The sequence below is a fragment of the Cebus imitator genome, unplaced genomic scaffold (assembly GCF_001604975.1).
Source record: "Cebus imitator isolate Cc_AM_T3 unplaced genomic scaffold, Cebus_imitator-1.0 Scaffold331, whole genome shotgun sequence".
NCBI classification, from domain to species: Eukaryota; Metazoa; Chordata; class Mammalia; order Primates; family Cebidae; genus Cebus; species Cebus imitator.
The window spans coordinates 256,612-270,059 of NW_016107646.1; the positions used below are offsets into that span (position 1 = coordinate 256,612).

At 44.3% G+C, this 13,448-nt stretch overlaps 1 protein-coding gene across 3 annotated transcripts in view; it reads left to right on the top strand.

Moving 5' to 3' along the window:
- Window positions 1-3,166: 3,166 nt before the first annotated feature.
- Window positions 3,167-13,448, top strand: part of ERICH5 (glutamate rich 5) — a 29,906-nt gene continuing 19,624 nt past the window's right edge. For 2 of the 3 annotated variants that reach the window (XM_037730117.1, XM_017504991.2), the window contains exon 1: window positions 3,171-3,615. In XM_037730117.1, coding sequence (XP_037586045.1) covers window positions 3,558-3,615 — 58 coding nt within the window. In that variant the 5' untranslated portion in view covers window positions 3,171-3,557. Of the gene's footprint in view, window positions 3,616-13,448 lie in introns of all 3 variants that reach the window. The other variant, XM_017504992.2, reaches the window with a different exon arrangement.

A 13,448-nucleotide genomic window follows, 5' to 3' on the forward strand; every position in this document is an offset into this window, starting at 1 on the left:
TGTGAGGTTATTGCGTTCTTTTTTGGGGGGGAAGAATGGAGTTTAAAAAAATTTCACTAACAAAATTTTAATTTTAAAAAGCGCCCTCAAAAGTGGGAGCCTGCTATGAGCTGAATTGTGTCCCCTGCCAACCCAAGTTCATATTATTGAAGTCGTAACCCCAGTGTGACTGGGTTTTAGGAGATAACTAAGGTTAAATGAGGTCATAAGAGTATGACCCTAAATCGATAGGACTAGGCCTATCTTGTACTTACTAGGCCTAGTAAGTACAAGACAATAAGTATAAGAAAGAGAGAGAGATCTGCCATGAGAGAACACAGCCAGAAGGTGGCTGTCTGCAAAGCCAGGAAAAGGGGCCTCCTCAGGAACTGAATTGACTGCCACCTTGATCTTGGACTTCCCAGCCTCCAGAACTGTGAGAAATAAAATTCTATCGTTTAAGCCACACAGTCTATGGAATTTTGTTATGGAAGTCCAAGCTGACTAATACAGGGCCTTTTGTAGGCATTTGTATGAAACACACATACTCCCCAAATCAGGGCTCATTCTGAAAGGTCCATCGAATTCCTTTCCCCTAAACTCCTTGTGCCAATCCTATAATCTTGCTCCTTCCAAGTCTCTAACCATACAGCCAAATCATTCACCACTTTTAACATATTTCTCTTTCCCTGGGGCACAATAACCCTTGGTGGAAGGCTGGAAGGTAGAATCACTATACATATTGATATTGTTATGAAGGACACTTCCTCAAAGGTACCCAGTCTCCCTGCATTCAAAGGGGTTAGTGATTCAATTGCTGGGTGGCCAAGACTTTTTTCCAGGCCTGAATTATATGAGAGAGAGGAAGAGGAAGACAGAGAAAGAAAAAAAAAGGAGAGCAACAGGAGGAAGAGAAAGAAGGAGAGAGGGAGGAAGGGAAGAAAAAAAAGAAGGAAGGGAGGGAGGGACCTCTAAACATACAGTAAAGCCCAGGGATGTGTATCCCATGACCTATATAGGTAAATACGGCAAATTTTAGGCAATTTGAGCATCAAAATAAATAATGATGGTGTTGTAATCCCAGCTTTTAGAGGTCAAGGCAGGAGAATCGCTTGAGTGCCAAGAATTTGAGACCAGCCTGGGCAACATAGCAAGACCCCATCTCTAAAAAAAAAAATTGGCTAGGCGCAGTGGCTCACACCTATAATCCCAGCACTTTGGGAAGCTTAGGCAAGCAGATCACGAGGTCAGGAGATTGAGACCATCCTGGCTAATGCAGTGAAACTTTGTCTCTACTAAAAATACAAAAAGTTAGCCGGGCGTATTGGTGTGTGCTTGCAATCCCAGCCACTCAGGAGGCTAAGGCAGAAGAATTGCTTAAACCCAGGAGGCAGAGGTTGCAGTGAGCCAAGATGAGATACTGCACTCCAGTCTGGGTGACAGAAGGAAACAGTCTCAAAAAAAAAAAAAATGTAATTACCCAGGCATGGTGACACATGCCTATTGTCCTACCTGACGCTGGAGGATTGCTGAAGCTCAGGAGTTCACGGCCGCAGTGAGATGTGATTGCACCGCTGCACCCTAGCCTGGGGGACAGAGTGAGACTCTGTCTAAAATATTTTTAAATTATGCCATTATGGGCTAAATTGTCTCCTCAAACACTTATATGCTGAAGTTCTAACCCCCAGAACCTATGAATGTGACTGTACAGTATTTGGAAATACAGCCTTTAAATGATTAACTAAGGTAAAATGAGGTTATATGGGCCCTAATGCAATGTGACTGGTGTTCTTATAAGAGGGGGAGATTAGGACACAGACAAGGGGAAGATTGAGTAAAGACATGACGAAGATGGCCATCTACCGGCCAAGAAGAGAAGCCCTCAGAAGAAACCAGTTTTGACACCTTGATTTTTGACTTCTAATCTCAAGAACTGTGAAGAAATACATGTCTGTACTTCAAGCCATCCAGTCTGTAGTACTTTGTTAGAGCAGCCCTAGCAAACTATCCCAGATGGTAACATACTGCATTGGATGGTGTGAGAATTCATGATTGCTCACTGATGGAAGTGAATAAATGGGGGAAAGGAAAAGCACTTCCTTACCTCATAATAGAATGGCAGCTAATCAATATAGAAGAAATAATGTAATTAGAAAATCACAGTCAAGCACCGTGTCTCATGCCTGTAATCCCAGCACTTTTGGGAGGCAGAGAAAGGAGGATCCCCTGAGGCCAGGAGTTCAAGACCAGCCTGGGCAACATGGCAAGACCCTGTCTCTACTAAAAAAAAAAAATTTCAGAGTCTCACTCTGTCACCCAGGCTGGAGGGCAGGCTTGGCCAACTGCAAACTCTGCCTCCTGGGTTCAAGAGATTCTCCTACCTCAGCCTCCCAACAGCTGGGATTACCGGTGTGTGCCACCACGCCCAGCTAATTTTTGTATTTTTAGTAGAGATGGGGTTTCACCACGTTGGCCGGGATGGTCTTGAACTCCTGACCTCAGGTGATCCGTCTGCTTCAGCCTCCCAAAGTGCAGGGATTACAGGAATGAGCCACCGCATCTGGCCTCTCTCTCTCTTTAAAAAAAAGGCCTGTTCTTGGCTGGGTTTGGTGGCTTACACCTATATTCCCATCACTTTGGGAGGCCGACGCTGCTGATCACCTGAGGTCAGGAGTTTGACACCAGCCTGGCCAACATGACAAAACCCCATCTCTACCAAAAAATACAAAAAGTAGCCGGGTGTGTTGGCAGGCGCCTGTAATCCCAGCTACTCAGGAGACTGAGGCAGGGAGAATTGCTTGAACCAGGGAGGTGGAGGTTGCAGTGAGCCTGAGCTGAGATCTGGCCACTACACTCCAGCCTGGGCAACACAGTGAGATCCGTCTTGGGAAAAAAAAAATAGGCCTGTTCTCTTAATAAACGTCAAAGTTGTGAAGGACAAAGCAAGACTGGAGGAACTACTTCAGATTAAAGCAAACTAAAGAGACACAACTAAATGCAACGTGTAGTCCTGGACTGGACAACTGGCAAACATGGAGCGTGGAGTAAATCTTACAGTATCAAAGTTAAACTTCCTTGTGGCAATTGTAGTTATGTAAGAAAATAAGACTGTCATCGCATATCTAGTCTACCAATCAATAGCCACGAGTCCCAAGGCCGCCTCCCCTCCCTGGCTATTTAGTGATGAGACAGATGATACCTCTCAGCGCTTCCCCCTCACCCCCTGACATCCTCCCTATCCCTGCTTTAGGGGCTTTTCCTTTCTGACTGTGCCATACCCTCCACCTTCTCCCCTCCTGTCTCCCGGGTTCTACTCGTCCCTGTTCCTTCTGCGTCCCTGTTCTCGCGCTCTCTTCCGCTCGGCCCTCCCCGGCTCCTTCCACCTCCTGGCCGCTCCCTTCCCCCTCCAGGTGCGCACCCGCTACTCCTCGCTCTACCGCGCGCCTGCGCTCTACGCCCAAGGGAGCGGGGGCTGCAGAACTGGAGAAACTTCCGCGGCTCCGGGCGCGGTTGACTCGGGATCCGGGCTCAGGGCCGACACCCGCGCGGGGCTGAGACAGGTGTCCGCGCTCCCCGCGATGGGCTGCTCAAGCAGCGCCCTCAACAAGGCCGGCGACAGCAGCAGGTTCCCCAGTGGTGAGCAGGGGACCGGCGCCGCCGACGCCCGGGCTGGGGACTCGGGTGGGCTGGCTCCCCGGGAGGTCCAAAGGGTGTGCCCTGTGCCCACTCCACCAGGCAGGGGCCGGGCCTCGTTCCGGAGGGATGCGAGCGGAACCCAGGACAAAGCGCGATTTCCTCCCGAATCTTGAGCGGTGCTGCTGTTACCTGGGGTGCGGCGGCCTTGGTGCCTGATGCGCGGGATCGGAGTCTGGGCGCTGGACTCACCCTGTCGGCTGATGGGATCGCGGGGAATTTGTGTTGAAGCTCTAAGGTGGTTAGGCTCAGCATTGCCTTAAACACAGGAGAAATGTCCCATCAAGGCCCTCTCCCAGGCCGGGGTCCGTGGCTGACGCCCGCAATCCCAGCACTTTGGGAAGTTGAGGCGGGACAGTCGCTTGAGACAAGAAGTTCGAGACCAACCTGGGTAGCAAAGCGAGCTCTTCCACTCCTCGTTTTCAACTAAAACAAGAAAAAAGACTTTCCCCCATTTACCCTCCCATTAGCATTTCAGCATCAAAGATGGCAAAAGATGCAGAGAATCCAGACGAGCATTCATTCACTCCATCAAATAGGCTCCTGCACTCTGAATAGGTCAGACACACTTTCCCCTATCTTTGGCTTAAGTATCTATTGAGAAGTATGTGGGTGACCAAAAGTTGTCATCACTGACTCTTTCTGAAGAAACTCAACAAGAACAGTTTTGAGCATCTACAATATAATATCTCAGTGCTTGGCTAGATGCTGGAGATACAAGTGACTCTGTTTATGGAGATTGAGGGTGGAGGAGACAGACAAGAAACACGTGAAACAATTGGCTAAGATTGTTTCTGACAATGATAAGTACTGTGAAAAGTATAAACGCAGATACCCGAATTAGAGAATGACTGGGTTTTACACTCACTTTTCTTAGATTTGAATGGCTAACATTTAGGACAATACTATGGAGGTTAAGCAAACTCCCTCAAGCTAGTTTACAGTCTTCTGCAGGGTGAAATTTAGCGGAGATTGAGTGAATTCCTTTTTACAGATCTCTTAGCACCTGTGTTACTGCAGTAAGAGAAATCTAAATGTCTTTCTCTCTGATGTTGATAGAGCACACCAGATGATTACGAATGCTTTTCAAAGCTCAGCCACTGTGTCCTAGTCAAAAATATGTGTTGCTGTTATTTTTGTGGTGCATGATAATTTAGTTCTAGTTTCCATAGATAACAGAAAGCAATGGCAAGTCAGGAAGTAAACAAAAAATTAAAAACAATATAAAAGTGATTCCAAACCCCTTCTCACTGGCAACAATGTGAAAAGATGGAAAAATTATTATTATTATTATTATGATTTTTGAGATGGACTCTCGCTCTGTTGCTCAGTAACTTTTCTCTTAAAGAGCCCAGAGATTCCATGCTCCCAACGAGAGGCCAGAGCAAGGAGCAATTTCTCTGATGTTTCCTGTTTTATGTTATGAAATTAAGTAGAGTTTTGCATTCTCTTCCATGATAAATTTTTGTGGGTTTCAATATGAAAACCGAGGGAAAACTAATGCTTCAGGAAGATACATTTTATTATTCTGACTTCTCTTATCGACTGCTGTCCTTCAGTTATCCTAGGAGTAGCATCCTGGTTTAACAAGCAGAGTACTGAGTCATCATTACATAATTTTAAACTGATTAAAACATGTATTTCAGGGAATGTAACTTGGAGCAAAAGTATTCAATAGGTGGGATGCAATTTTTAATCCTCTCAGAAAATAATGAATAAACTTATCTTAAAAAATATTTTATCACCAATATTGATAACCATTCCACATGAGTTACACTCTTCCATTTTTTATTATTGCTTTCATTGCTGTTCTGAATTTTCACAGATGTTGTTTTGGAAGAAATGTTAAAACACCTGACAACCAGTTCTAGCCTTTAGAAAATTAATCTAATATGCTACATCAATTGCTCAACACACATGTTAAATCAATCAACAGGTCTATTTGCTTCTGACCTTCGATCAAACAATACTCTCTTGTAATTAGATACTGTGTGTCTGTGTTTGTCAACATTTCAACTTTGTGATCTTGGAGGCCCAATAAATAATTCATTCCTGTTTCTGTAGCTTTAAACTTCTTTAAATCCTATATACACCCCCAAGCTTGTGTGTATGTACTTTTAGACAAAAACAGTCCAAGTTTATTACATGTCTGGTACATGCATTTATTCACTGTACTCTCAGTGCCTAACAACGCTTGGCACGTAATAGGTCCTCAGTAATTATTTATTGAATGAATACTTCATTTAATCATTATAACAATGCTATGACTAAGTATTATGGTTGTCCCATTTTTACAGATAAAAGTAAATAATTTACCCAAGGTCACAGGCTTCAAAGAATCAGAGCTGGGCTTTGAACTCATATGCTTTGCTGGGCACAGTGGCCCATGCCTGTAATCCCAGTGGCTCTGGAGGCTGATGTGGGAGGATTGCTTGAGCCCAGGAGTTCAAGGCTGCAGTGAACTATGATTCAGCCACTGCACTTCAGTCTAGACAAAAGAGTGAAACTCAATTTAAAAAAAACAAGTGAACCTATATGTTTAAGCCAGCTTCTACTAACTAGATTTAAATCTGTTTTTGATTCAGATCACTCTGGATCCCCCTTAGGTGTGTGGTCACCCACTATAAAAACAATGAAATCAATACAATAAACGCTTTATACTATGGCTTTTTTTTTTTTTTTTTTTTTGAGACAGTTTCAGTCTTGTTGCCTAGGCTGGAGTGCAATGGCATGATCTTGGCTCACTGCAACCTCCAGCCCCTGGGTTCGAGTGATTCTCCTGCCTCAGCCTCCTGAGTAGCTGGGATTACAGGCATGCGCCACTACACCCAACTAATTTTGTATTTTCCATAGCGATGGGGTTTCTCCATGTTGGTCAGCTGGTCTTGAACTCCTGACCTCAGGTGATCCGCCTGACTTGGCCTCCCAAAGTGCTGGGATTATAGGTGTGAGCCACCTAGCCTGGCCTATACTACATATCTTATTTAGGGATAGAATAATCCCTTATTATGATTCTAAATATTAGTCTAATCCTTAAATAAGATATATAGTTAATGTATTATGCAAATATTATATATTTATTTTATTTTTTATTTTAAAAAATTGAGACAGGGTCTTGCTATGTTGCCCAGGCTGGTCTTGAACTCCTGAGTTCAAGTGATCCTCCCACCTTGGCCTCCCAAAGTGCTGGGATTACAGGTATAAACCACCAAGCCCAACCTATGTTATAAATTTAAATCAGACAGCAGCTACTAGTACGTAGACTATAATCTAGATAGGTAGAAGGTAGAATAATCTATTCCACGGATTATATGGGGACATTTGCCCTGACCCATTAGATACTGAATCTCACAGAGCTTCTTCCCATCACCTCCTAAGATGACTGACTAGATAGGTATGTGTGTTGGGGAGAACAGAGGTGGAGACTCCAATTGTAAACAGTTAGCAAAGTGTATAACAAATATCAAAGTGCTACTCAAAGTGTAGGACAGTGCCTAACATGTGGTAGTCACAAATCGATTTTTATGAAGTGCCCTGAAATATGTGAGGAAAGAGGCTTTTCTTTCCAAAAGTTAATTAGACAGATTGAGTTTGGAATTTCTTGTGTTTACAGAAGCAAGTTTTAAATAGTAGGGCAATTTCTGTTCTTTTGAGTGTCCTGAGGATCCAATACAATCTGAATAGAAAGATTTTTTTTTTTTTTGAGACGGAGTCTTACTCTGTCTCCAGGCTGGAGTGCAGTGGTGCAATCTTGGCTCACTGCAACCTCTGACTCCTGGGTTCAAGCAATTCTTCCACCTCAGCCTCCCGAGTAGCTGGGACTACAGGTGCGCGCCACCATGCACAGCTAATTTTTGTATTTTTAGTAGAGATGGGGTTTCACCATGTTGGCCAGGATGGTCTCGATCCCTTGACCTCATGATCCGCCTGCCTCAGCCTCCCAAAGTGCTGGGACTACAGGCGTGAGCCACCGTGCCTGGCCTGAACAGAAATATTTTATTGACTTCACAGAACTTAATGTGACCAAAGTTGTCTAGATGTTCACATCCAAACCTTCCTCCCAGTGCCTCTAGTTTTCTGCTATCATGGATAATCACTGCTCCATTCTTTCCTAATATACATGTGATCTGTTTTGGCAGACTTCTTCCCCAGGTGTTGCCGCCTAAGCACCAAACATGGACAAAGTAAATAGGTGGTAATTATTGACAAGTTCATTGCTAGGTTAATGTGTACATTTCCACTGGCAGCTATAATCATTTGTTTGTTCTAATCTGAACTTTCACTAGCTGCTTGCTGTCTGTGCTGCCCAGGCAATCGGACAAGGCTTGAATTTCACATAGTTCTGTGAATTGTTCTTTGTACTGCAGTCATACCTTCAGTCTTCACCCAATACTTCACACTGTGACACTAGTTAGGTCATCTGGTCCTAACTAGACAAATGTTTTCCTTTTGAATTGAAGAACGAACATCATTAACATTAAACTTAATTTGTACAGGCTTTTCTTGCATATAAAAATTATACAAATGGGATTTTTTTTTTCTTTCAAATATGTGCCTTTGTGTCCTTTCTGGAATCTGGCACATAGAGAGCACTTGGTATGTCTTTGCGGTAGGCCTGGAGATTGCATACAGCTAATTAAAATGGAATTTTAAAACTAATATATGGTTCAAAGATGTGAAAATATTTGGAAAAGGAGGGGCATGAAAAGTACGCCTCCCACCCTGTCCTCATCATCTGTTTACTTTGAATCACACCATGAATAAACACTTATTATTTTAGGTTTTTTGGGTATATTCTTCCAAAGTTTCTTTACACATTGCAAATATTATTTCCTTCTCTCTTCTTTATTTATAAAATGTAGTATTCTATACCTACGGTTCCTCACTTTGTTTTTTTCACCTGACACTATGGAGATTTTTTCATATTGATATATAGAGAACTTCTTTCTCCTTTTTTATACCTGCATAATAATCTGCTCCTTGATTTATTTAACCAGTCCTCTATTGAGGGCCATTTGATTTGTTTCCAGTCTTTTCCCGTTGCAGACAAGCCTGCCATGAATTCCTCTGTTCTTACATCATTTTGAATGTGTGCAAGTATATCTGTAGGACAATTTCCCAGAAGTGGCATTGCTAGGTCAAAGGGTGTACGCATTGATAATTTTGATAGATAACTGCCTAAATGTGTCCTGTAAGAGTTGAACCAGTTTACACTGTCATCACCAATAAAGTAAATCTTTTTCTAAAATGGAAAATGTTCAGACATTTGTACAGCCACATTGAAACATAGACATGGGACAGAAGTCAAGAGACAAGGTCAAGAGCACGCACTTGGTTTCAGGTGCTCTAGTTCATGATCTTATTTAATCCTTATAATAGCCTTAAAACACAAACATTAGTTGCACCAAATACAGCTAGAAAACAGAAGCTTAGTGCGATAAGTCACTTGCCCAAGGTCTCAGACCTAGTAAGTCTCATAAGCTTACTGGATGGATGGATGGATGGATGGATGGATGGACGGATGGACCTGGGGCACATGGCTAATGTGTGTGACTCTGAAGCCCCTGTTCTTTTCACAACTTCCAGTTCCATCTGGGATCTTGTCCTAGTTCTGCTAGAAATTTATAGTGTGACCTTATACATAAAACAAATGCAAGCAGCTGAGTGTGGTAGCTCACAACTGTAATCCCAGCTAGTTGGGAGGCTGAGGCAGGAGAATCAGGGTGTCAAGTACCCTTGTACCCCAGCCTGGACAACAGAGTGAGACTTCTCTCTAAAGAAAAGAAAAATGGCAACCAATAACTGTTAAGTAGTTGGATGGGTGAATGGATGACTGACAGAGATGGGGATTCAGGGAGATAAAGAGTATGACTCAGAAAAGCAGAGGAAGAATCAGGACCGAAAGAGTAGCGGAAAATGAAAGGTAGCATTGGCCAAGATGGGCTTGGGAAGAGAGTGTTGGGTTGCAAGGAGGGCCTCCTAGCTATGCAGGAAAAGGTTAACACAGTAAAACGACATTTGATTGTGTATCTTTAAATCATGCTTCTGGACTGGGTGCATTGGCTCACACATGTAATCCCAGCACTTTGGGAGGCCAAGGCAGGTGGATCACCTAAGGTCAGGAGTTCGAGACCAGCCTGATCAACATGGTGAAACCCTGTCTCTACTAAAAATACAAAAATTTGCTGCATGTGGTGGCATCTGGTGGTACCTGGGACCTATAATTCTAGCTACTTGGGAGGCTGAGGCAGGAGAATTGCTTGAACTCAAGAGGTGGAGGTTGCAGTGTACAGAGATCATGCCATTGCGCTCCAGCCTGGGTGACAAGAGGAAAACTCTGTCAAAACAAAAAAACAAAAAACTCATGTTTCTGTAAGGTGGCCCCACATCCAGCTCATGTATACAGTTTCCCTTCTAAGTTAATGTTTTACATTATCAAGTTGATAACCCTGAATATGTGTAGGTATTACTGAAAGACTCACCAAAGCTGATAAAAACTTGACTGGCTTCTAATCCTGGAGCGTGTAAGTGTAAGTAGTACTAGGTAATTTTTTTTCCTTTTTTAGAGACAGTGTCTTTCTCTGTTGCCCAGGCTGGAGTGCAGTGGTACAGTCATAGCTCACTGCAGCTTGGACTCCTGGCCCAAATTATCCTTCCACCTCAGTCTCCTAAAGTGCTGGGATTACAGGCATGAGCCACTATGCCCATGGTAATTTTTTTTTTGAGACGGACCTCTGCCTCCCAGGTTCAAGCAATTCTCCTGCCTCAGCCTCCCAAGTAGCTGGGACTACAGGTGTGTGCCACCACACCTGGTGAATTGTTTTGTATTTTTAGTAGAGACGGGGTTTCACTGTGTTAGCCAGAATGGTCTTAATTTCCTGACCTCATGATCCACCCGCCTTGGCCTCCCAAAGTGCTGAGATTACAGGCATGAGCCACCACGCCTGGCCTGGTAATTGTTTTATATTTTTTAAAGCAAAATGCCAGACTATAGCTCTCCAGGGGTGTGAATGTCTTGAAAATCCTATAATGACCCCAGAAGCTTCCTCACCCATCTCAGGGCTATTGCTGTTGTTCACAGTCCTATAATGTCCTATAATGACCCCAGAAGCTTCCTCACCCATCTCAGGGCTATTGCTGTTGTTCACAGTCCTTGAACCACTTCTTGGGAAATGCCCTCGGGCTCTCAAGTTCACTCTTTGTATATATTCGAGGGTGTGTGAGCCTTGTTCTTTAAGGACGAATATTGAAGAAAACAACAATCCATACTGTTTTTATTTTATTTTTTAAATTTATTTATTTATTTATTTTTGGTAGAGACTGGGTCTCACTATGCTACCCAGGCTGGTCTTGAACTCCTGGCTTCAAGCAATCCTAATACTTCAGTCAGCCTCCCAAAGTGCTGGGATTATAGGCATGAGCCATTGTGCCCAGCCCCACATTGTTTTTAGCAGCTAACCCCACCTAGGAGTTAAGCTTTATAAAAGTGGGTGAAATAAGACAGGCAATGCTGGTGTGCATTATATAGTACTACCTAAGTTGTTATATCAGAGTTTCCCAGCCTGTGAGAATGGATTACAGCCATGCCAGCATTTCTCCTAGCCTTTAGGGCAGCCAGGTGGCATCTTGACAGCCTGAGCTGTCTGGAAACAGCTTCCTCCATTTGTGGCAGTGTGATGCACGAATATATTCTATGTATGTCATGACACTGAAAAGATCAGGAAGTGTTGGAGGCCAGGTGCAGTGGCTCATGCCTATAATCACAGCACTTTGGGAGGCCGAGGCGAGAGGATCAGCTGAGGTCAGGAGTTGGAGACCATCCTGGCCAACGTGGTAAAACCCCATCTCTACTAAAAATACAAAATAAGTTAGCTGGGCATGGTGGCTTGCACTGCTTGTCCCAGCTATTCTGGAGGCTGAGGCAGGAGAATCACTTAAACTCGGGAGGCAGAGGTTGCAGAGAACCGAGAAGTCATCTGAGTTGCATGTGGATCCCTAACCTGAGAGAGTGGCAGCAGCAATCAGTGAGGTAAAAGACCTTAGATCTTTCTCCTCCTGGGTCTCCCCAGTGCTCTGTCTGGTGCCAGTGGCTCTCAGTGTGCACACAGTCTCCATGCTTGAGGCCCAAATGTCTGGTGTGAATATGACTGCTCTGTTGGAAAATTTCAGTCTTCTAGCCCAGCCACACAGTTGCTGACTGCCAACTCCCTTCTCAAGCACAGACACAGACACCTGCTTTTTTTTTTTTTTTCAGACAGGGTCTTGCTATGTTGCCCAAGCTGGTCTCCTGGGCTCAAGTGATTCACCTGCCCAGAGTGCTGGGATTATAGGTGAGCCACTGCACCCAGCCGCAGACACCAGCTTTTGACCACAGGCCTTTGTACTCTGTTCTCAGACAGAGTGAAACACAGACACAGTGACCAGCCTGGAGAGCAGTGACATTGCATTGGTGAGGTGGGTCTGTCTGCCCCTTTTAGAGTGCAAAGTAGAGCAAGTATTGACCTTTTTTTGTGAGATGGAGTCTCTCGCTCTGTCACCCAGGCTGGAGTGCAATGGGGCGATCTTGGCTCACTACAGCTTCTGCCTGCTGGGTTCAAGCGATTCTCTTGTCTCAGCCTCCCAAGTAGTTGGGATTTCAGGCACCCACCACCATGCCCAACTAATTTTTGTATTTTTTGTACAGACAGGATTTCCCTGTGTTGGCCAGGCTGGTCTCGAACTCCTGACCTCAAGTGATTCGCCCACCTTGGCCTCCCGAATGCTGGGATTACAGGCAAGAGCCACCATGCTTAGCTGTATTAACTTTAATTTCAGAAGAGAAATTAGAAGGGCTCTTTTTTTTCCTCTGATCTAGCCAAGGGAGAGGCTTAGCAAACCCAACTAATTCTGTGAAATGAAGAAAGGTTGGGAAAAAAAATCTCCCTCCCTAGTGTGTAGCTCACTTAGACCAGCTCAGGCCTTTGATTCATGGCTAAATCAGTATCCTTATATTATCTCTTGTGCTGACCATGGCATGTTAGTGTGAGGATGGAGACCATACTAAGATAGGCAGCAATCCCTATGGAGAATGAAGGACATCCCCATCCAGCAGTCCTGTATGTTCATATAGGATTGTTCAATCCAGCTCAGTCTCTCCAAGTAGTTCCTGGATGCCTTTCTCTGGTGACTCCATAGATAACCTAATCATCTGGGGATCTTGTTAAAATACAGAAGAATCTGGTTCAGATTCTGGGGTGGAGCCAAAGATTCAGCATTAAAAAAAAGAAAAAAATCCCAGGTCATGCTGATGGTGATGGTGCAGGCTTTGATTTTTTTTTTTTTTTAAAGACAGGATTTCACCATGTTGGTCAGGCTGGTCTTGAACTCCCAACCTCAGGTGATCTGCCCACCTTGGCCTCCAAAGTGCTTGGATTACAGGCGTGAGCCACCATGCCTGACCTCACAATTTGATTTTAAAAGCAGCTAAATCTTCAAAGTGGAATCAAACCTCCTTGGGCTTAAGCCTAAGCTGTGCCACTCACTAGCTGCGTGCCCCTCTTAGATAAAGATGCTATAATGGTCGAGTATGGTGGCTCACACCTGTAATCCCAGCACTTTACAAGGCCAAGGCAGGAGGGTCGCTTGAGGCCAGGAGTTTGAGACCAGCCTGGGCAACATAGTGAGGCCCTGTCTCTATGAAAAATCAAAAAAACTAGCCAAGCATGGTAATGCATGCCTGTGGTCCCAGCTACTTGGGTGGCTGAGATGAGAGGATTGCTTGAACCCAGGAGTTAGAA